The 23,840-nt window shown below is 39.3% G+C and overlaps 3 protein-coding genes across 3 annotated transcripts; 1 reads left to right on the forward strand and 2 right to left on the reverse strand.

Moving 5' to 3' along the window:
• Positions 1-85: 85 nt before the first annotated feature.
• LOC133523502 (RE1-silencing transcription factor-like) lies at positions 86-2,776 on the forward strand. Its single transcript, XM_061859136.1, has 4 exons — positions 86-981; positions 1,066-1,141; positions 1,623-1,718; positions 2,584-2,776. Exons 1-4 carry the CDS (start codon positions 848-850, stop codon positions 2,734-2,736), a joined length of 459 nt encoding a protein of 152 aa, XP_061715120.1. The 5' UTR covers positions 86-847; the 3' UTR covers positions 2,737-2,776.
• On the reverse strand, positions 2,768-22,344 carry LOC133523503 (chromosome transmission fidelity protein 8 homolog). The gene is made up of 2 exons (XM_061859137.1): positions 22,064-22,344; positions 2,768-3,112 (listed from the first exon to the last, which is right to left on the reverse strand). The coding sequence occupies exons 1-2, from the start codon at positions 22,081-22,083 to the stop codon at positions 2,788-2,790; spliced, it is 345 nt and encodes a 114-aa protein (XP_061715121.1). The 5' UTR covers positions 22,084-22,344; the 3' UTR covers positions 2,768-2,787.
• Positions 3,215-21,733, reverse strand: LOC133523504 (general transcription and DNA repair factor IIH helicase subunit XPB). Its single transcript, XM_061859138.1, has 16 exons — positions 21,459-21,733; positions 19,897-20,044; positions 19,385-19,525; positions 17,182-17,376; positions 15,665-15,807; positions 15,357-15,505; positions 15,011-15,177; positions 14,416-14,586; positions 13,284-13,437; positions 12,905-12,971; positions 12,543-12,726; positions 10,320-10,663; positions 10,049-10,191; positions 4,171-4,254; positions 3,436-3,606; positions 3,215-3,247 (listed from the first exon to the last, which is right to left on the reverse strand). The coding sequence occupies exons 1-15, from the start codon at positions 21,517-21,519 to the stop codon at positions 3,436-3,438; spliced, it is 2,322 nt and encodes a 773-aa protein (XP_061715122.1). The 5' UTR covers positions 21,520-21,733; the 3' UTR covers positions 3,215-3,247.
• Positions 22,345-23,840: the final 1,496 nt, after the last annotated feature.

The raw sequence follows: 23,840 nt of genomic DNA on the forward strand, positions 1-23,840 counted from the left end.
AGGTGTACATCCTCACACCCTAGAACCTCCTTGATTCATTGTCATTGTGCGGTTTAAGAGGAATTCCTCCCGCGGACTCGAGGGGCTACAGAGTGGGGTTGGTTGGCGGGCCGTATGCTTGTTTGCCACCGACGTTTTTTGCTACCACGTCGGTGGCAAACAAGCATACGTCCAGCCTGATGGTAAGCAGTCACCGTAGCCTATAGACAACTCCAGGTAAGTTATATGCGCGTATCCGACCCTTTCAAAACTTGTACTCCTTTTTTGAAGAACCCCATACTGTAGCCCCTCGAGAAAACTTCTAAAGGGATCTCGTACAAAGCAGTGTGAGAGTATAGTGATTTGAGCATCAATACGAAATTACGAATTACCAGCGTGAATAGAGCTAGAGAAGATGCAAAGAGCACGTGCATGCTGAAGCATTCATTGCGCAAGTCACATGCCAGGCACACACCGATATACAAGAACTCGCGAGCAACTTGTGTATGTAGCTTCAGCATGCTGTCGCCGTCCATTTGAACTTGCGCGGGTTACATACGCCATGTGAAACAGCCAGATAGGTGCGTTCGTTTAGCGCTTTTACATTGGTAGCACCGGTCAACTGTCAATGTCAATCCGGTATATTTACTTTATTATAACCTGTTTTCAAATAATATATATTTTGGTTTTCGCCTTTCGTTGTTAATTTATTTAGCTAGACGGTATTTTTTTAACTCATGTAAACTTCTTGTCAACCGTTCACGTACAGCGGGTTTCGAGAGAATACAACTAGTGTGTCAATTGGTAGAAGAAGACAGAAGTGTTTCAGTCAAATAACTTTTTACCTAGATTGTAAACCAAATGCAATATGCAAGAAGTAGCAGTTTTCGTTTGCAGTTTTTGCAATGATACGTTCGATTGTAAAGATGATATCGCATGCCATATACTAAACACTCACAATAGTAATAAAGCTGTTAAAAGGTTAAGACAGCAGCTAACAAAGTAAGTAATTTTAATATTCTGTCACAAATATTTCACCATAATTATAACATTGCTAAATATGTTATCCTTTGTACTTTGTTCCAGACTAAGCACCAAGTCACCTAAGCTAAAACCTAGTAAACCATGTCAAAAACAAGAGAAACCTGGCTCAAGTCCTAAGGTTGATATTTGATAATTCTATCAACTCTTCTAACATTACTTCTTTAGTTTAACGGGCAAACTTCAATATGGCAAAATTGACCAGCATATAACAATGATTTTAAACTTCATTTCAAAATGACTGGGTTTAATTTTCTGTAATTTCTGATACTCATCTAACCGTTACAGGGTTAAAAGATGACTTGCATAATAATTTACAACTTGCTTTACATTTAGAAGTCAATTTCCAATCAATAAAATAGCAATATTTAGATTTTTTATTACATATTGTGAAATGTTCTGCAATAAATCCTTGGCTGTATTTCTCAATCAGTATTGTTAGAATTGTCCTCTTTAGCTATTGTAGCATCATGTACAGACGCACTGCTTAAGACCCTAGCCCCCCACAAGTATCATGAAAATCTAGTTCTGGTTGCTGTTAGTTACTAATATTATCATATTGTATGATGTACTAGTTATCTAACCCATATTTTTGTTTTAAGGTGAAGAACCTTGTAAAAGAATTTTACTGTGATATTTGCTACTATAAAACTGTTCATCTGTCTACATACAAGAGGCATTTGCTAAAACATGAAAAAGTAAGTATGTTTTTTATTTTATTCATAAATAATTAAAATACAAAGGAATGGGAGGCCTTTTTATAGACTGGAATGTTTTTGCGAACCTATGTTAAAGTGTTAGGGTAACTATTGGCGTGGTGAATGAGAGTGGGTATTTGCATTGTTACATTGAATTCCTAAACACAACCAGACACTACATTGCTGAAATGGTGCTTTTAATATTTCTAGCACAATGAATGAACTACTGAACAAATCAAATTAATTTATTCATTTTGTGTTTGTAAGTAGTCACCATTGACATATATGTAAGGGCACTACGAATGGTGCTAGTTCAGTAGTGTCACTCACAAATTTGAGCCTATCGTGAAGTTTAACGCAACTAGTTGCGACCAATCGTGCGCGTGATGCGAACCCGTCAACAAATCACGTTGTGGCGTTACACTGCACGATTGGCTCGAATTCGTGTGCTTGTACTGGCCACATTTTTATTGCCCGTAAGGTCCCTCCTTAGAATCCTTAGATATATATCAATGGTAGTCACACTATTATATAAATTATAAACTGAAAAAGATGTCACTAAAGCAAATGTGACCAAGCCTTCCACTTTTAGATTGTTGTAGATAAAAATGTAATGCATATGTTGAGTATTTTTTGCTTGCACAGCTAGTGAGCCATAGGTATAATAATTTGTACCATGTTAACACATTCACTACCGGGAACCCACCTGGTGGGCGCTCGTGAACTTTGTTCAGATGCCGGACAACCCACAGGGCGGGTTGTTTTGTATGCAGCTATAGACCACCGGTTTCTGCGGTAGTGCGCCGTTTTTTTGTCTGGCAGTGAATGTGTTAATAAAATAGTTTATCCATTTAAATTGTTACAGGATGGAAGACAACACAAATGCACATATTGTTCGTACTCTGCAGTACAGCCACATAATCTAAAAGTTCATCTGAAAACTGTACATCCATTTGGTGCTGTGGAGCCTGTTATAATTGATCAAAGTAAAGTTGATATTTCATGGATATACTCATAAAGGAAACATCTTTTAAATAAAACAAAAGAACTTTTATAAACATGTTATTTATTATGAAACTCTTTCAGCAACATTGGAGATAATAGGTTTAGGTCTAGATTTGAAAATCAATTTCTTTTTGACAACAGCCTTCACCTTATATTGAGTTTTAGAATCATCTGTAACTTTTTCAATGACCGCCATGGGCTGTTCCATTTTAACTTCTTTTCCGTTAAGGACATGGTGTCCTAGGATTAACACTGGATGTTTATTGCGGTTGTAGAAGTGGAGGTCGCCAATGACAGTCGGCCCCGTCGGAGATTCCTTCTTCATTTGGATAAGACCTTGGAGCTCCACTATGGCCCACTCGGGAACACCACTCTCACTTTCCGTTTTACTGTAACGAATTTAAAATAGTTATATACAAATAAAACATTTGGGGTTTAGGATTTTTTTGAGGGTGAGATGTGTAATAAAATAAAATAAAAATATTCCGATAATTTTATTTTGTCTGAAAATATTTCTCGGGAACCTGAAACAAATTAAGTTTTGTTTAGTGCAACGTTGCAAGATCGTTTTTTACATAGATATTATTTTATTATATCTATGAAAAGCTAAATTCAAGTTTTCTGTAAGTAAATAGGAAAATCGGTACGAAGGCGTTCAGATATGACCAATGGCGTCCAGTCCAATAGATGAAGAACCCGTCGAAACACGTACCTAGTAGCGGAACTTCTTGAAGAGCGGGTGCTTGTTGGCGGCGTTGCGGCGCTCCAGGTAGAGCGCGTCGTCGGCGCCCGCCAGCGACGCCAGCGAGCCGCCCGCGCGCCGCGCGCCGCCCGCCGCGCCCTCGCGCTCCTCCTCGCACTCCGTCTCCGACGCGGCCAGCACCTGCCGTGCCCGCACACGTACACGTCAGCAGCTGACTCGACTACTACTCCTTTATTACCACTCCCGCTCTAATGGGGTTGGCCGATCGAACTATTTTACAGATTGCGCCAGCATAGCTCGCCCTGTCAATCCCTACAATAGTGTAATTTTTTTTTACGTTTATGCCCCGGATGCCCTTTAAACCAAACCTCTTAGAACAAAACTAGAGAAAAGCGCCATCTATGCAAAACTTTGACAGTTGCCAACTCCATTATTAAAGCGCGAGCGCTAACTCGTTTACATCTAGTTGCCGATCTTTATTGTGTAAATTAAAATTAACTATCCAGAAAATCTATCCATTTAGATTTAGAAAAGTTCTCTCTACATATACGAAAATCATTGTGAGTTTAATATTTACTCTTATAGTAAACATTAATTTTTCGAGTCAAAAAAGGCCTCCTTCGACGTAATCTTCATTACACTTAGACTCTCATTTCATTAGAATCTTGTTCCTACACTCCACATTGCACGTGTATTTATTGTCACAATTATCTAAATAGCAATTACAAATCTGCATTTACTGACCTGTTGTAACAATAGTCCTTGCTCTTCCCTTGTGCCGTAGTACAGATCCGGTTCTGTGTCCATGCCTTTTAGTTCAGTAATTACCTGGCACACAAAACAAACGTAGATTCAACAACTAGAAGGACTGTTATCATTAGATACATCATTAATGACTAGTAGCTCTGTGAGCTGTAGACCTCGCGAGCATAGCTGATGGCTCCTCTACACGATGGCCCAGCGTAGGCAAGTCCTAGGGGCGCATTTATGCGTTAGAGCAGCGGTTCCTAACTTGGGGGTAATTACCCCCGTAGTGGTAAATCTGGTATTTTACGGAGGTAATAAGCTCAATTAAATATAACAGAAATTAGACCTGTAAGAAAGAATATTGATATTTATTGGGAGTAGGGGTAAAAACGGGTTCCCTAGTTAGTCATAGGGGTGGCAGAACTGACAAGGTTAGGAACCATTGCGTTAGAGGGAGCAAGTGATATTGCTATCTCATTTCACCACATAGCTGCGTCCCTTAGATTGGCCTACGCTGGGCCATCGTGTAGAGGAGCCCTTAAAACTGAATAAATGTATGGCTCCGCTGTTTAGAAAACAAAATTGACAAAAAAACATAATTATCGAATAGGATGGTCCAACTTTATATGTAGAAAAAAGTTGAAAGGATTTTTATAGAACAGTAATCTATGTGCCAAATATGAACTCATTTGCGAATGATTAGGTGGTCGCTATGATTTTGTGATTTGCAATATCCTCATACAAATAAAAAAATGCAAAGTTACCTAAAACAAAAAAAAACGATCGCCATCTTTTTTAGCATACTTATAATATAAATAATAAATAAAACGAATAAAGAGCCCTTAAAGACATTTCCAAAGCAGAATTATTGATGGGTCAATTTATTTTCATACTATTTTGTATAGCAGTATTGTTTCATTTATAGCGACCTCTAAATAATGTTAATTGCTCTTAATTTTTTATAGATACACTTTCGTATATCAGAATTTAAAGAGCCCGCACGGAAAAGGAATTTTGATTAATTATTAACTAAGAAAACTTTGTAGACACGTAAATTTACTGCCATCTTTGGACACATGGTTAAAACTTTTGGAACGTTATGGTGCCATCGCTCGAAACGATGCTGTCAAACATTTGGCCTTTTATCTATGAGATGGCGCCACTTTTAGGTCTTTAACAATTTTAACATATATTAGTAAACGAATAAGGATCAAAAAGATCATCAAGGAAAGGAAAGTCAAATGGCGTTTAACTGTAGCAATTTTACTGTAGCAACAAAATTTTGTTTGACAGTCCACCTCCATTTCAAATTCTCTTTGCCAACGCCTACAAAATGGGAAGGAAAGAGAAAATACTCCCTTTCCCGTTTCCAAACGCCCACAGTTAGTCGGTCATCCCCTGAATGGTAAAAGTAAGAACCACCTCCATCTTCGTCGGCAGAAGAAGGGCCATCAGAGCTTCACTCTGTAGTGTTTTATCTCTATAGGATTTGGCAATTTAATCAGCTAAAACATCATTTTGTTACATCGAATACCTTGACTAAAATATCAACAGAAGATATATAATAAATCTTCGGAACATTGTGTTCCTGCAAATTTGTGGCCTGAATTTTTGTAGACAAGATTATAGCAAGCATCGCTGGCTCTTAGTAATCTATATGCACCAAAATTTTCTAAAAGAATGCCACGAACCGTACCGAAACTTTCTGTGGCGACTGCACGCAGGAAATATGTTAGAAAACCGTTTCCCTCTTTTAGCTATGATATATAATTTTCTTTTATTAAAGCAATATAACATACATTTACGTTTAAACTTCTATTCCTAATATAATATCAATATTCCAATCTACAACTACGTCTCTATAGCAAAGCCAAAGTTGATAAATTAATCTTAATGCAAAAACTGCTCAGTTTTTTTTAAAACATGAACCCGTTTTCGCCTGCGCAACTGTCCGTCTCCTTGAACTTTAACGGCTGTAAAAAAAGTTCAGACAATAAAACTGAAACGAATACGGTTTGCTCGCGCTTCGTGCTCGCTTGATCGACATAGCGAAATTTAAATACAAAATGTTACAATTCAGGGAATAGATCCAGGGTCCTCTTCTCTCTCCCTGTTACAAAGCTTAGTCAATAAAAAATAGGAAATTAAAGTGAAAAAAAAAAACAATAAAGATTTCATTGTTCGGGATTTAAACCCAGAACCTCATGATTGTAAAGATAGTGTATTCCAATTGAGCCACGAATGGATATATGTGACACGGTGAAATTAGACTACTTATTCTCGAGTAAAACCTAAATATCTAAATACCCCCTAAACCAGCGTTCTAAAATATCAGAATTTTTCGCAAATCACTCTGTAACCATGTCTGACAAGGAGGAAACTCTTATGATATCGATACGGCTATTTGTTTAGGCGCGACGTACCATGACTCCGCCATTTTGAAAAAAATCCAAAAACTGGATCGACAAAAAAATTCTATTTGATCATAGAATATGGTCACAAAATTTCACGCGAATCGGTTGAGAATTGCGACCTGTAGAGGACATACGAAAGCAGATTGCGCGAGTCAAACCGTAGACCTACGCTACGCTTCGGTCAATAATAGTCCTTCTAGTTGATTAACGTCTTAACATTCGCAACTATAGATTTTTTTGAATTTTAACATCTACGTATTCTCATGTTACAATAGGTAGCGGACAACTGACTAAGAGAACCTTTGAGGTTCAAACCAGAGACATGTCAGTCGCTTCGCTTGACAGACAGATGAAGTGTGCGAAAGGGAAGCCATGACGTATATGAACAAGCCATAAGTGCGAAAGAGGCAGACTACATAAGTCTAGTTTAAGTCTAGTGTTCCAAATTAATATGTATGAGTCATTATGTTACTCGAAATAAACGAATTTTAATTAATATGAGAAAACGTAACCAATTTTGAGTTCGAAGGCGGCCGAGGCGGCCAAGATCAGATGGCCGTATTTTTTAACGTGAAAAATATAAGCGAATCAAAAAGAAAAATATATATTAATTAAGTAATTTAGTGACGATGGTGTCATGTTGTGTGCCGGGTTGTAGTGTTTCAGGGCCAAAAAACCCAGGAAAATACTCATTTCACAGGTAATTATGATATTCCTAGCGAAATTTTCGTAACGATATTTTATCAAATTAACAGCATAAAAAGTGTAAAAAACCAATTATAACGGTTCATTATAAGTTTTTATTCAATTGTGTGTTAATATTTCATCATATTAGTCAATAATTTAGAATATTTTGTGTAAAAACCTAAACTGTTACTTTACGCTAGGGCTTGACAAAATGTTCATATGACTGTATCGATAACTTGTCGGTATATTAGTAGGTATGGAATTAGTTGTTCATCATTAAGATATTACCTTTATAACCGACTTAAAATAATAACGATTGTTACTTTTTTGAACGTGTACATGTTTAGCGATAAATTTAAACTTCACTTTCCAACACAGTACTTACATTTTAACCACTTTTCCACGGCTTTGCCGCCAACACAAGGAAACACAAGACAGCGTATACTTGTACAAAGCGTATACACATCCAACCCAAGTTGTCAGCAGGAAAAGGCGCGAAATTCATATTTTCTTTGGTAGGTCAACTCTTTGCGAACACATTTTCAAACAACTTCAACTTTATCATTTTCAACTTTTTCAAACACATTTGAAAAAGTAGTCGATAAAGCAGTTAAACATCGATAGATTATTAATATGTTGTAACATGACATCACTATTTTTGTTCGCACATAGACAATTTACGCACACACTTGCATTTCATTTTTGGTCACACTTTCCAAGTTTGACAGTCGTTCTATACTATCCTATTTCTATGGTTCAAACTGGTGTCCAACTAGCGTTGCCAACCTTAGTGCACAGATTTGCGGTACATTTGCGATCAAATTGCGGGACTTGGGTATAAAATGCGGGACTCCTTTACCCGGCCTAACTGTGTAAAGTATATTGTACGGCATGAAAGATTAACTTCCTAGACAGGGTAGGACCCCCATCCTCAGCGGGCCCCGATGGCCCCGAACCTCAGGGAGCCCCAAAGGATAGACTGTAATAGTGAGCAACCGGGTCGAAAATAAAACTTACTTTTGTCTTCAAATTTACAGTTAGATCAAGATAACTTTGCAACGATGTTGACACAAACTGTTATTTATACGTCATAATTTCATAGAGTTTGACGCTTAAAATAACACTTGCATAGTCTGAGCTGATTTTTATAAATAGCCGCAGACTTATATTGGTCTAACTCTAAGTAGTCTAAATCAAAATGATATTGATTTTATTTTAAAATACGATTTAGCGGGGGTCCTCCACTTTCTTCTTAAGTTGGCGGCGATTGTTTGTTGGCCTTAGAAAGAAATTGGCTCCCTTCCTCGGCATGAGCAGAGACTGCTCAGTTGAGAGGCAAGGAAAAGTTTCGAGTAAAGCTTTCATTCACACCCATTAGATACACTAACATTTAGAAAATCGTTCGGCAGCATACCAAGAAAGAAAGATTTCATAGTCAGTTAACAACAATCGAATCTGGCGAGTTGACCAAAAAATTACAAGAATTTGCAGAATTTTATCATAATATTAATGTACATGAGCTTAAATCAGAATTTAATATCAGACGACATTAAAAAACAACAAAGCAATCAGTGGAAATAAATATCTCAATCTTACATAAACAAATTAATTCAGATAAATTAGAGGAAACTTTTCCAAATGCTGAAGTTGTTACAAGAATATTCCTTTGCCTAATCGTTACCAATTGTAGTGGTAAGCATTTTTTATCGCGGCTTAAGAGAATAAAAAATGAATTGTATAGGTACAAGAACGACTAAGTAATTTGCAATTATGTGCATAGAATGTGAGATCCTACAAAATATTGACTTTGAGGATATACCTCTAATAAAAGATTTTGCTCGACAGGAATCTCGAAAGAAACCAAGAAGATTATAGGGTCAGAAAATTGAAATGTTGTCAATTATAAGTGCTTAAAGACGATACATTTGAAAGAAATTTTGTACATACAATGAATAAATAATTACTTATATACATAATAAACATTTAAGAGTCGAAGTATACGCGACACCTTTAAAATAAAGCTCTGCATTTACGAGTATGTAGTTGGCAGCGTTTCATTAAAGGTATATAAAATGGAGTCTTATGTGACCGAAACCAGCAAAACGTCCCACTTTGTCGCTTGTCATAAGGACGAGATTTGCTTTATACGAATAACCTGCCAAGGTGTCCTTATGGCAAGCGAACGGCGCGCAATAAGCGAGAGCGCTCGCGTCTCGCGTCTGTGTGCGCGCACTCACACTTAGATAGCTCCCGCTCCCGCCCACCGCAGCGCGACAGAAACATAGCTTCAAAAATTCGAGATTTGAAAACTTGCTCAGCTAGGAATTGCTCTTAAGAAAGGGTCGTGACGGAAAATTCTTATATTTTTTTTCGCCTATTCCCCCATCCGCTAAGTCCGTACCGAGCGATAAGGAACTTCGTTCCAAAATAAATACTAAGTAGAATTCATTTATCATTACAGACAACTAGCCTAACGCAATCGGAAAGTGGAATTTTGTAAGGTTCGCAAGTTTTTTAGTCAAACCGAACCTTCGGACAAAAAATGGTTTTTATACCGATACCGAAACTTCGGTCCGGTCGGACTCTAGTTCAAAGCCAAGACCTCCAGCATTGTAGACAGGGTTACTATCACTAAGCTAAACTGGTCGTAAGTAAGTATAAGTATTTGTATGCTAAAGTAGATTATTTAAGTCCATATTGATGGTTTTTGAACGAATGCGTTAGGGCAGAGTTGGCCACGATCACTTGAAATATTGAAACATGGTAACATTTACCTTGTAACTGTAACCTTGGTTGACGAGGAACCGCTGTCTTTTGCGGCTGTACGCCATTTCTAGCGTATCCTGCGACACCAACGTGTAGAAGAACGCATTGTATTCCTCTGCTATGGCTCCCTTCTTTGCTCTTAAAATACGACCTGAAATATTTTATTAAACTGTCATTCTAAGTTTTTGTTCCTTCCGTCTTTATTTATGAACTAATAAGATCGTTTAAAAAGTACTCAAAACTCAATCTTCTGACAGCTAAATAGAACTAAAAATGTACCTAATCGTTGTGCTTCCTGTCGCCTGGATCCGCCATGCGACGAAATCTGAATGAGCACATTAGCCTCCGGCAAATCAAAACTCGTGTCAGCCACTTTGCTCACAAATATCGTGTTCACTTTGGGGTTAAACTTGAAGTTCTGCAGAATCTGTATCCTCTCGCTCTGTGACGTGGGCCCGTATATGTAGGGCTTGTTCATTTTGACGGCGTAGTGCCGCAGAGCGAACACGTTGTCGGAGAACACGATGGTCTTGTCGCCGCGCCGCTCGTGGTAGCGGATGAGGAACTGGCAGGCGCGGAACTTGGACGGGTTCATCACGTATAGCAGCATCTTTTTGTTTATTCTATAAAAAATATGAAAGTTTTTACAAGCAATGAAGGGGAAGTTGGGATCGTATGATTAATGCCTTGGCCACGAAGCACACGCTCCGAGCGACAATGTGACTTGTTTATTTATCTTAAATATCCCAAAACAATATGGGACATGCTAGGAAAAAATGAGTTTAAGCAGATATAACAAAACACGTGCTCATTATTTTTTGCTGCTTTCAAACATATACTCAAACCAGCCATTAACTAGCAAGTTGCTGGAGCATCACTTTCTATAGGAGTTAGATTTAGTAACTTTTTAGTACTTTGGAGGACAATTTCTCCCAATAGGTTGAGTTTGGGCAGCTAAAAAAAATATGTGTCCATTATTTTAGACTACTCTATAACATATATAAATATGAATCAAATCGGAACCGGACAGTTGGGTACCTTTCCTTGCTAGTGCTTTTCTCAATAATGGTGCAAGAAATATAATACAAATATTTTTCAGATGCATCGTTCTAACGTATATATTTTCACAGAAAAAAGTAAAATCATGTGAGAAAATTTGCTTTGCCGCCTTTTTATTTTTTTAACTAAAATGTAAGTGTATTTTTCTGCTGAAAATACGCCAACCTATTTGAGACAGATAATAGTCGCAGTACCAACATCAACATTATTAGAATAAGTACTGAACTACTGATCATCTCATTCAACTGTTTGGCTGTTTATCCCATTAATCCCATACCATATTAGCCCATGGAATTGGTACATTTTACCTAACATCAAATGAGTTCTGTTTTTTAATAATATGTTGGTACTGATGGAATGGTAATAAATAACAAAACCAAGTTTTCGACCTCGAAAGCCCTTGGGATCATTGTAAAGTACATGGAAATCCATTAAATTTTAGGATTTTTTTTCAATTTTTGTAAATTTTTTCCACTAAGAACCAGAGTTAAAGCAAAAATCACTATGCACACTTTTAACATGATATTTGCAATTAATTGACTATAATTTAGTCTTAGTAAGCCAAATAGTTTCGAAGATACGGATTTTCAAAGGTTTGCAAAATTTTGAATTAACTGTAACTGCAAAAAAGGTTGTACCAGCAGTTGTGGTTGCAGGAAAGCAGGACTCAAATGGTCAGCTGTTTGCAACTACAGCAATGATCAATCTGGCGAGAATATATAGAACCGGAGATGTGTGCCAACATTGAAAAACCATTCATTGATAATCCACCATCAAATGACACTTTCGACCGGCCTGATCAGGTTGACGAAGAAATGCTACCACACACGCTGGCCCCAAAAGGAGTGCTGTGGATTCAGAGGACCAGCCTGTTTCATCAACGATATACAAGAGACACGAGTTATAACAATTTCCCTCGCTGTACTGTATATTATACACACAATGATCCGAAGGGCTTTGGAGGTCGAAAACTTGGATTTGTCATTACTATCTAGTCACTACCAATATATATATATAAAACAGAACTACCTCATTTGATGTAAGGCAACTCCTCTTTTTTGGTATGATTTCCATGTATTACATGCCTTCATTTGGTATGGCCATTTCAACTTTTTAATAAGTTAACTCGACGAATAATGGAAATTGTAAGCAACATTGCAGTCCTGAAATCGAGACTGCAATGTTATTCACTTTTAAATGTTTGACTGACCGTAAACTACGCACTTCGCGACCTATTTTTTAACTAGCAAAGTCGACTTTCCGTCTATTTATGATAACATTTTCTTTTTAAACGAATTTGTTCCCTTTCAGTCAGCAGTGGTAACATTGGTAACCACTGCACAAAAGAAACAAAGGCTTTTGTCAAACAGATTAGGGCCCTAGCCGAAAATATCATTTCTCAAAATTCATACTATATATGGCATAATATGACAATAGACTCACTTCTGTATGAGGTACTCGCGGTAGAACTCGGGCGTCATGGGGCACCACACCTCGGCGCACTGTACTCGAGCGATGTACCCGTTAGCTTGTAGCTCGAGCCAGTTGGCTTCGTACAGCTTTGGTCCGATTAGGAAGTTCAAGTCGGCGATCTTGTCATCCTCTCGAAGGAGTGTTGCCGTTAAACCTGGGAGAACATTTTCATTATTCTGCAGGTGCGATTGACGTTTGTACTAAAACAGTTTACGAATTAGCATTAGCAAACTACTAATGAAAAGCCTAAAGAGGTCTATTACTTCGTATTTAAAGCGCGGAGAGCGCAACAGAAACGTAAACTATTCAAACTTAGAACGAAAAATAGTTACCGAGTTTGGCGTGCGAGTGAACTATGGTGAGCACACGTCGGAACATTTTAGCAGGGATGGTGTGTACCTTAAATTGAAAATATTTCATTTATATAAAGTAGAATTCTATATAGTATATATATGGTTAGTCTTGTTTAAAAGTTTGAGTACTAAAGCATTGGAATATGAAACATCTTGGAAAATGACATTTTATTACAGTAGAGATGTGTTGACATTTGGCATATGCGCTGCTAGCGAAGGGATTGGTAACTACTTGATGAATTCCGAAGTACAATATTCGATATGCAGTGCGCAAGCGGTGCTTTCGCCAGAACTGGATAGATCTAACATGTATAAAGGTATCATAAGTATAATGCTATGCTATTCAACATGTAAATACCTCGTCAAGCACCACGAGCCCCCACTCCTGGGCCTGCAGCCACTTCATGGTCTGCTCCGCCTCCCACGAGCGCCGCTGGCCGTGAGTGATCATGGAGTACGTCGTGATCAGGATGCCGGCGCCCATCGGCTTGTCTTTGGCTTCTGATGTGAATCTGTATGGATATAAATCAACATAAGAAACCAAGCGGCGATGACTGAATAGAGGATTTCGAGGAAGGAGGTTTGCGTTCAGTCTAAAAACCATAAAGTTAGCTGCGAGATAAAAAACAATATCTACAGAAGCTACTATACTATTACAGCCTTTTGCGGCAATGCATCTTCTACTTTAAACTATGGTTTCATACACTGGGGATATTCTATCAATTTCGCGCCAACTTGCCCGCGCCACACGGCAGTTACACCGAGCACAGCATGTCACCTGCAGATCATGGAGTCGTCGGCCGTGGACCAGCACTTGAACTGCTGCTTCCACTGCTCGACGGACACGCCCGAGTTGCAGAGCACCAGCGCTCGCTTGCGCACCGTGCACACCGCCGTCACGCCCACTAGCGACTTGCCCGCGCCGCACGGCAGTTACACCGAGCACAGCATGTCACCTGCAGATCATGGAGTCGTCCGCCGTGGACCAGCACTTGAACTGCTGCTTCCACTGCTCGACGGACACGCCCGAGTTGCAGAGCACCAGCGCTCGCTTGCGCACCGTGCACACCGCCGTCACGCCCACTAGCGACTTGCCCGCGCCGCACGGCAGTTACACCGAGCACAGCATGTCACCTGCAGATCATGGAGTCGTCCGCCGTGGACCAGCACTTGAACTGCTGCTTCCACTGCTCGACGGACACGCCCGAGTTGCAGAGCACCAGCGCTCGCTTGCGCACCGTGCACACCGCCGTCACGCCCACTAGCGACTTGCCCGCGCCGCACGGCAGTTACACCGAGCACAGCATGTCACCTGCAGATCATGGAGTCGTCCGCCGTGGACCAGCACTTGAACTGCTGCTTCCACTGCTCGACGGACACGCCCGAGTTGCAGAGCACCAGCGCTCGCTTGCGCACCGTGCACACCGCCGTCACGCCCACTAGCGACTTGCCCGCGCCGCACGGCAGTTACACCGAGCACAGCATGGCACCTGCAGATCATGGAGTCGTCCGCCGTGGACCAGCACTTGAACTGCTGCTTCCACTGCTCGACGGACACGCCCGAGTTGCAGAGCACCAGCGCTCGCTTGCGCACCGTGCACACCGCCGTCACGCCCACTAGCGACTTGCCCGCGCCGCACGGCAGCACGATCACGCCCGACCTGAACAAAACATCTATACTTGAAACAGCACCTCAAAGATTTCACTTCCCGTAGCAGAGCCAATGTGACCTCAGTTCTGTGGGGGAGGCCTCTGACTAGCATTGGGCGCCTTTAGCCTCATCAACGATTCTCAACCCTTAATTCGATAATGTCCAAAATAGACATAACCAGAATCATTACAACTACTGAGATTTAGGGAGGTTTGACTTCACAATCTTTCCTGTTTTGTGTCGAATTAAGGGTTGAATCACTGCTCGCGACCATTGGCGATGCCGTGAAAATATGGTATGCAACTACTGCATAGAGTTCAAATGCCACTGACTAATAAGAGGCGCCTGGACACCTCTCTATCACTCTTCCATATTCGTGCGAATGTGACAGTTGCGTTTCGTTCGCTACGGAGCGTTGACGATTGTAAACTGACCTCGCTCGTCCGTTGCCGAACATTTTCCTCAGACTCTTCTCCTGGTAGGGCCGCAGAACAGCTGTCGGTTTCAGGTCGATGTTGATGTCTGGATTCACGGAGTCGTTTCGAAAATCGTATTCTGCCAGTAGCGGATGTTCGAGCTCTATGCACCGTTTTTGTATTACCTGTACATAAAAAAAATTGTGTTGGAATTCAATATCTCAAAGTAAAAAAACTGGTTTTGCCACTCAGCGCTCGGTATAGTTGAGTATTGCCATTTTCTGGCGTATTATTATCATTTATAATTTTTTTTTTAAATTTGAGTCAACAAGGCCCATATTACATATAGGTACACAGTCCTCACCTCAATCTTGTCAGGGTCGACCTCGAAGGCGACGGCGGTGTTGGCGGTGAGGTCGGTGGCCTCGTCCTCCTCGTCGTCCTTGTCTAGTTGCTGGTAGAACTGGCTGATGTCGTCGGGCACGCCGTTCGCCGCTGGCTTCTCTTCGCCTACTGCAATACAACATTAGACTTGGCTATTTAGTTTAATGAGAATGTAAAAATATGTCTGGCATAGAAAACAAATGATGAAGTAGGTAAGGTAGTGTGAATTCTATAATAATTTAAATTAATTAACAGAGTTTAATATGCAGAATATATGCTTGTCCGTACCAGTAGTGTGCGGTAGGGCCGCCGGCGCGGCGGCGGGCGTGGGCAGCAGCTCGTCGCCGTCACGTCGCAGCCGACATTGTTGCACCACGGGATCCCGTAGTAGTTTGTGGAGCACCTCCACGTGCTTGCTTTCTACCAAGTACCTGTCATCGATCATGTACATTTAGGGAGGGGCAGATCAATCACATCATCAATCATCATATAGTTGAGGTCTGAGATACCAATGCAACCAATTTATTTATTTTTAGGGTTCCGTACCCAAAGGGAAAACGGGACCCTATTACTAAGACTCCGCTGTCCGTCCGTCCGTCCGTCTGTCCATCTGTCACCAGGCTGAATCTCATGAACCGTGATAGCTAGACAGTTGAAATTTTCACAGCTGATGTAGGGATTTCTGTTGCCACTATAACAACAAATACTAAAAAGTACGGAACCCTCGTTGGGCGAGTCCGACTCGCATGTGTCCGGTTTTTTTTTATAAATTATTTAGTATGACTAGGTATATGTATTATCCATTAGGTATTATAGGTTAGGTGGGTGGATCAATTATTTCTTGTTCTTATTTTGTCCCATCAGCCAGAAGACAATAGTGACACAGTTTCTTAGAAGAACCTGTTTATACCACGACAGTTTTACAGTAACAGTTTAAGTCTAGTGTTCATACCACGGTTTACTAATAGGCTAAATAGGTGACCCATTACGGAAAGGGCCATAAACTACCACAAAAATGCATGTTTGATTCATATAAATGTCATAAAACCAGGATTTAAGAAGTGTCCCAGTAGAATGTAACCATGGCAACAAGTGACAAGAAAAAGTTGACTCACCCAGGTACGAGTACATCATGTGACATACAATTTTAGAGTTTGATTAAAGGATCAGACTTCCAAGCTATTTTAGTGATCACTGTGATCAGTAAGAGGTGATAGATCGTGTCGTTCACGAAGACGCGTGCCTTGACTTGTATTGTCATGTTATTAAAGGTAAGATTTGACAAATCTGCGCGTTATCATGGATGACACGAACTATAAGTACTCATGTGGCGTTAGCTCAATTCATTATCAAATAAAAGCTAAAATGACTAAAAGTGTAAATGCCGTAAATTCATTATATATTCACCATGTTACCATATTTATAACCTTAGCCAAACATTTAATGTAATGGCAGCTAAGCTGTTAACCAGTTATACCCCATTTCATTTACCACGGCGGGATTCCACTTGAAACTGCACAAAGAGAACCATAATGTTGATCTATTGTTTAATAATTGCTTTACGATCTCTGCTCTTCACAGCCAGCGTGTGGTCAAATAATAACACAAAAAGATCAAGACTCAAGTTTACAGTTACAAACAAGACTACAGTTACACGTAGGACACGCCGCAAATAAAGTTTTCAAAAAAATTGACAGGGTATCTTTAGATGTCACTATTTGTATTGTTTACGCCTAATGACCATCTCAAGTGGAATCCCGCCATGGTAAATGAAAAGGGGTATAAACATGATAGGAAATTCTCACCTATTGTGTTTCAAGACAAGTTTAACTTTGCCATAAGACAATGTGCAAAGAGTGATGAATTCTATGATGCCCGCTGGTACAGCACACTTGCTGAGCCTCTGCAGGTATTCTATGATGTCTGTGGTTTGTAGTCCCACAGAGACAGCTGCATACAAACTGTATGCTGTTAGTTTATATTCATGAATGTGTTGTGGTCTGAAAAGCCAAGAAGTTTTTTATAGCAATTTTATTGTCAGAAACCATAATTTTGTTAAGAAACGGTGTTTCTATAGTAATAATAATTACTATACGTATTAGGCGGGTCCACACAGAGCGAGCGAGCGAGCACGTACGTTCGAGGCAACCGGCCAGTGTAGACGTGCCTAGGCCGTGGCGGCGCGCTCGGGCGAGGAAAACGCACGCGCCGCCTCGGCCGAGGCACGTCTACACTGGCCGGTTTGTGCGTGAGGAAATTGCCTCGCGCGTATGGTCGCTCTGTGTGGACCCGGCTATTAACGTAGTTTCACAAAAATACCGAAATAACTAAAAACATGTCTTATGAAGAAGGACTTAAAGTGCTGGCTGAAGCTCACAACATTAAAAGATCGTCGAGAGCGCGGAGACCTGATCGAAATGTTTAAGATTCTGACGGGACACTACGATATAGACCAGTTTCAAGACCTGTACAAGCGCAATTATAACACCCGTCTGCGAGGCCACCAATATACGTTAATATCTGAACTGTCTAAAAATAACCCCCGCAACAGAGTGGTCAAAGCGTGGAACAAACTACCAGAAGACGTGGTCTCAGCACTGAATGTCAATCAGTTTAAGACAGACTAGACACATACTTAACCAGCGCAGAGAAGTGAAGATCACTCAGATACAGGCAGCTATCAACTGCCTGCCTGATTAATAAATAACAATAATTTTCCACTGACAAAGTTGTTTGACTGGCTATAGTTATTCATAAAAATGAGTTTCAGTTCCTTTAATCTTCATATGGCTTGTTTTTAAGTTGCCTTGGCAGTTTTGTGAAACTCCGTTGTACCTACTCCAGCATCTCTATGTCCTTGGAAAAGTAAGGACTGCAGGCTTGAAATGCACACTCCAGTACGGGTCTGACGTAAGTTTTGTATATTTTTAGCATCATGTCCGGTGTTAAGGTCTTGAAAGCTTTTCTAATGAGGTAAATCATGCTTCTTGCTTTCTTAACTATTGTAGATACTCTTCCCACTTTTTGTGTTGTTATAGCCATTAGTGGAGTGCCTTCCAAATTATAAGTTAGGCAGGGGTCTGATTTTCTATGTGAAGTACTGTACATTTGGCAGAATTCAGATTAATTAATCATTCCTTAGAGCAGCTTACTATTGCCTCTAGATCATTTTGTAGTTGGCTGTAATCTAGGAATGGGTTAGCAAATAACTTGGTGTCATCCACAACAGTACTAATACTGCATTTGAGGTGACGTGGAAGGTCAACCGTGTCTAGTATGTAAAGCACCAGACCTAAAACTGAACCCTGTGGTACTCCACTCTGTCTCTTATGTTGCTGTGACTTGATCTCACCAACTCTAACTTCAAAGGTTCTGTAGAAAGGCCCTTATCCATATTAATAGTGTCCCACGGATTCCCAAGTGTTCCAGTTTATGAAGTAGCTTCTCTGTGGGAACTTTGTCGAAGGTGAAGCTTACTGTGGGACTTAGTCAATTTGTGTAATATAATATTTATATATTTATTATTGTGTCAGGCAACTAACGGAACTGCCGAAATACACTACTTTGCAAGATTTTTTTTCAGTAAATATATTTTATATTTCGTATTTTTAGTCACACGCGCGACATATTTTCGAGAGTCTAGGTCTCCTTTTTCAAGCACTAACAGTGCAAGTAGCATTAACAATAGCCATGCGCTGAGATAACCAGTTGGGGGGAGGTCTTATGTGCCTACAACGACAGCACACATGGAAGTGGGTTACCTAACACTTGTAGCTACAAACTCACTATGCCACCGTAGAAGCCTGTAATCCTTCAGCAGAATACCAGTGAGTTTTGTGACAGTACTGACAGTGTAGTGGACACACACTCACTATGTGCCATCGTGAATGCTAGCCACATTGTTAGTGCTTGAAGAAGGAGATCAAGGCTCTCCAAAATATGTCAAGCAACAAGCAAGTGACTAAAAACATGTGAGATAAACTGTATTATTAGCAAAGTGGAACTTACCTGCACACTGGCTCTGCAATAGCAATGAGGAAATCATGAGCATGTTTGTATACTGGTGAGAAGGCCTCCAAAAATATGTGACCATTTGGTGCCACCCATAAGGGCCTGCTGGCATTGTCAGGCTTTAGAGCCATCTGACTCCTGGATAGAGAAAAATATATATTTTCAAGTTAACATTTGAAGAAAAACAAACATAAATACTATCTCTGTTAATAAAGATAATTACTGCCTCTCTAGTGCCCAATAGTTCAATATTAGTATACAAAGAGAAGAATATTAAACTATTGGTCAAATCTTGAATAAATGTAAACAAAAAGATCCCATATAACTTCGTCATTTGGCTAAATGAGGTACAACATTTTGTATCCATAGAAACCCTTACAAATATAGTTTAGGCCTAAAAATCTTTATACTGCTATTTTATCATGTAATGTGGCTAGTTTAACTAAATTTTATTTTTATTTGTCTTGTAATTTAAAAAAAAATATTCAGATTCAGACTAATACCTTTACCTGTAATCTTTAGCTCCAAACTCATCTTCCGGTACCTGATCATTCTTCTCTGCGTCCTGCATAGCAGCTCCAGGTACACCAACATTGTCAGGATTATCATCATCTACTAGGTCTATCGTCATATCTTCTTCCACTTTCTTTTTCTTGCCTAAAATTTAAAAAATATTGGGCAATAGTGTTGCTGACAGAGATGTGACTTATTTGAAATACTTGTATTTAAAATGCAAATACAAAATGCAAAATACCTATTTTGTATTTTGTATTTAAATACCTTTTAAAGAAAACTATTTTGTATTTTATTTCAAATAGTTTTTGGGACCTATTTTCTATTTTCAAAATACTTTTTATTAGTTAAAGTAAGTAGGAGTTACAATCTCTTCTGACGTTACAATCCTTGCAACTCTCTCATTCTTTTATGGCGACCGGTCTGGCCTAGTGGGTAGTGACCCTGCCTATGAAGCCGATGGTCCCGGGTTCAAATCCTGGTAAGGGCATTTAATTGTGCGATGAACACAGATATTTGTTCCTAAGTCATGGGTGTTTTCTGTTTTTTTTTTTGTTTATTTATTCAATATGAATTTTTTGAAACAGGGTTTAACTCAATAAGCCACTATTAAAAACCTCTAGGGTTTATGTAATAGTTGGCGATATCGCGAGGACTGATCCGCGCTTGCTTAATACTATTATTACATACTTATTTATGTTTTCCTGTCGAAGCTGTTTTTGTATCTATCGTTTAAATATCGACCTTATGTATATGTATTTAAGTATTTATAAATATTTATATATATCATTGTCTAGTACCCACAACACAAGCCTTAATGAGCTTATTACTGTGGGACTTAGTCAATTTGTGTAATAATGTCCTATAATATTTATTTATTATTTTAACATGGAACTGGTGAGTCTGTTTAGTAACGCCGCAAATGACCACAAGCGTAGCGAGAGATTAAAAATGTGGAATCTTAAGCGTTGCAAGGGTTTCAAGGCACGAGAGGTAAACAAACTTTTCTGCCCTGGTGAAACACAAACGAGACGTTTTCACCAACCAACGAGAGGTATATACTAGCTGTAAAACATTACAAATCTAAATTAATGCTTTTAATAATTGTCCGTTAAAAACCATCACTTAAAAGTCCATTCAACCGGTAAACATGAGGAGACACAAAATTTGCACTCTAGAGGACTGATATACACACTATTTTTAAAGAATAAAGAAAGCCTTTCCAACCTGTAAATTCAGAGCAATACTAACTTTTTAATTCAGACTAGGTATTCACTATTTAACAGTACCTTTTATCGCAAAGTATTTGTATTTTAAAAAAGCATTTTGAAAATACCTATTTTGTATTTAGTATTTTAAATACAAATTTGAAAACTATTTTGTATTTTGCATTTGAAATAGTATATCAAGGAAGTATTTGTATTTTGTATTTAAATACTTTTTATAAACTATTTTTCACATCTCTGGTTGCTGAACATGCTATGTTGAAGCAAGTAAAAAATAAGCTATATTATTATGATTATCATAAATGAAATATTGTAATGTAAACAAGACTTACTTGATCTATCACTGCTTGATGGTTTCGAAACATATTTTTTTACTTTCTTTGGCGGTCCCATACTGGAGTTAAACTCTCACAAACTTCTATATATTAACGTAGTTTAGCTTATAAACAATCGAAATGCTGTTAAATAATCTTAAAAATAAATCCGATTGGAGTAATTCACAAGGGTCGAAACGAGTTGGTTTAATAAAATGACAAATATTTAATTAAAATACGCAATTCGAAGCCTGTGTTCCAAAGTAAATTTGCAGAGCAGATTGACATTAAATGAAATGACATTGACGTCTGGTGCGAGCACGTTTAGTTTTTGCATCGTGTTGTCGTTGTCGTTGCCGAATGCAGTGATTCAGTGCTAGGAAGCATTCATAAAAAAATCGAACATTAAATATCTCTCTCTTATAGGCTCCCCTATATAGTATATATAAAAAGTAAAAACAAATAGTTTACCGGTATTTGTGTCACTTTTTAATGGAAGGTATCTTAAACTGAGTACAAAAATATTGCACAAAACGGAATGTAATAAAAGAAAAAATAATAACCTATAAACTAAGCGGCTATTTATTACAATAAAATACTAAGAAACTTAAGAAAGGACTCACCAGTCTATATATATCTGCATTTTAAAAAACAAAATTGCCTTATAATCTTGGCCAACAGTGCAATCGGTGTCAAAATCCAATAAAATAGGAAAATTTTATAAGATTCGCAGTTTACGCGCCTGTCTGTCGTGTGTGAGTGAAGTAAGTGAAGTGAGTAATTTTATTGTTGATGTTGACATTGTTGTTTCGTTTATTGTGGCAGAATTGGCAGATGTTTCGTCAAAAAACGGAACCATTCGTCATGTCTGTCTGTCTGTCCGTCCGTATGTCACTTTTTTCCAAAACTATACTGTTGAAACTTGGTAAGTAGATGTATTCTGTGAATCGCATTAAAATGTTCACACAAAAACAGAAAAAAAAACAATACATTTTGGGGGTTCCCAATACTTAGACCTGAAACTCAAATTTTTTTTTTCATCATACCCATACGTGTGGTGTGGAAAGATCTTCAAAAATGATATTGAGGTTTCTAATATCCTTTGTTCCAAACTGAATAGTTTGCGTAACCGAAGATTGACAGCGATTCAGGGACGAATCATGTTGTCCCTTACTATTGTATGGCACTATCCCTTTCGGCTATTTAGGGTTGTCAAAATTCAAGTAAAATCTTATCAGTGGTTGTGCACGGAAAGGAACGTCAAGTTGTGCCAACCCTAATAATTTCTCGTAGCAACGCTGAGCCGAACGGAGCCGAGAACGCGCGAAAGGTTCAGAGGGCCTACCGAGAACCACGTTCGACGTGTTGCCTCTCTGTCGCACTTTTAAATTCGTACGTAAGTGTGACAGGGAGGCAACACGTCGAACGTGGTTCGCGGTAGGCCCCCAGTTTCCCCCACTGGGGGCCAACCGCGTAAACCGAAATACGTAAATTGCGGAGATCTTTCTCTTTCACTCTTAGTAAGACGTAATTAGAGTGACAGAGAAAAATGCCCGCAATTGGCGAATTTCGATTTTCCCGGTAGCTGCCCTGGTACTGTTTATCACCAACAATGTTGCCAAGACTAAAAACATTACACGTGATTGGGAATTACGGAGGAATTTTTGTCTTACCCCTATTTTCGACTGGAATATTCCATCGCACGCGTTCCTTATCTAGATTTTCTAACATTGTCTTATTCTTGTTAGATAAGATAAAGTGCGTCTAGTGGGCAACTGTGCCCCGTGTGCGTTTTTCTTATCAACTTTTCCCACGTTCGTACCGCAGCCAAATAACACTAGACCCTACTCATAGTGTTGTGTTCCTGCCGGTGAGTAACGTTGCCAGAGCTCAACAAGGGGAGGGAGGGTTGTTAACTTGTTAGGGTCGGCAACGCGCATGTAACTCCTCTGGAGTTGCAGGCGTACATAGGCTACGGAGACTGCTTACCATCAGGCGGGCCGTATGCTTGTTTGCCACCGACGTAGTATAAAAAAAAGTATGTTCAATAGGGAGCATTACTGCAATGTTCTGCCGGCAGAGAGCAGTACTATCACAACTTCTAAACCAGCGTAACTTAAACATACTATGCTTTAAACAGTTTTTTGAGAAGTTTTCACTATGACATTGATGCATCAAGGCGGTTTGTTTACAGAGGCCTACCGCGAAACGCGAAATTTCGTTATCTGCCCCTTTATTGCTCGAATATGCAAGAGTGATAGAGAGGCAGATAACGAAACTTCGATTTTCGTGTTTCACGGTAGGCCCTCAGTATGTGCTAGAGGCGCCCCTACGTAGAGTTTGTAATATCACCTATTAAAGTAACATTGTTTAGGTCTTAAAATAAATAAAAAAACCATG

This window comes from Cydia pomonella, chromosome 12 (assembly GCF_033807575.1).
Source record: "Cydia pomonella isolate Wapato2018A chromosome 12, ilCydPomo1, whole genome shotgun sequence".
In the NCBI taxonomy this organism is placed as follows: domain Eukaryota; kingdom Metazoa; phylum Arthropoda; class Insecta; order Lepidoptera; family Tortricidae; genus Cydia; species Cydia pomonella.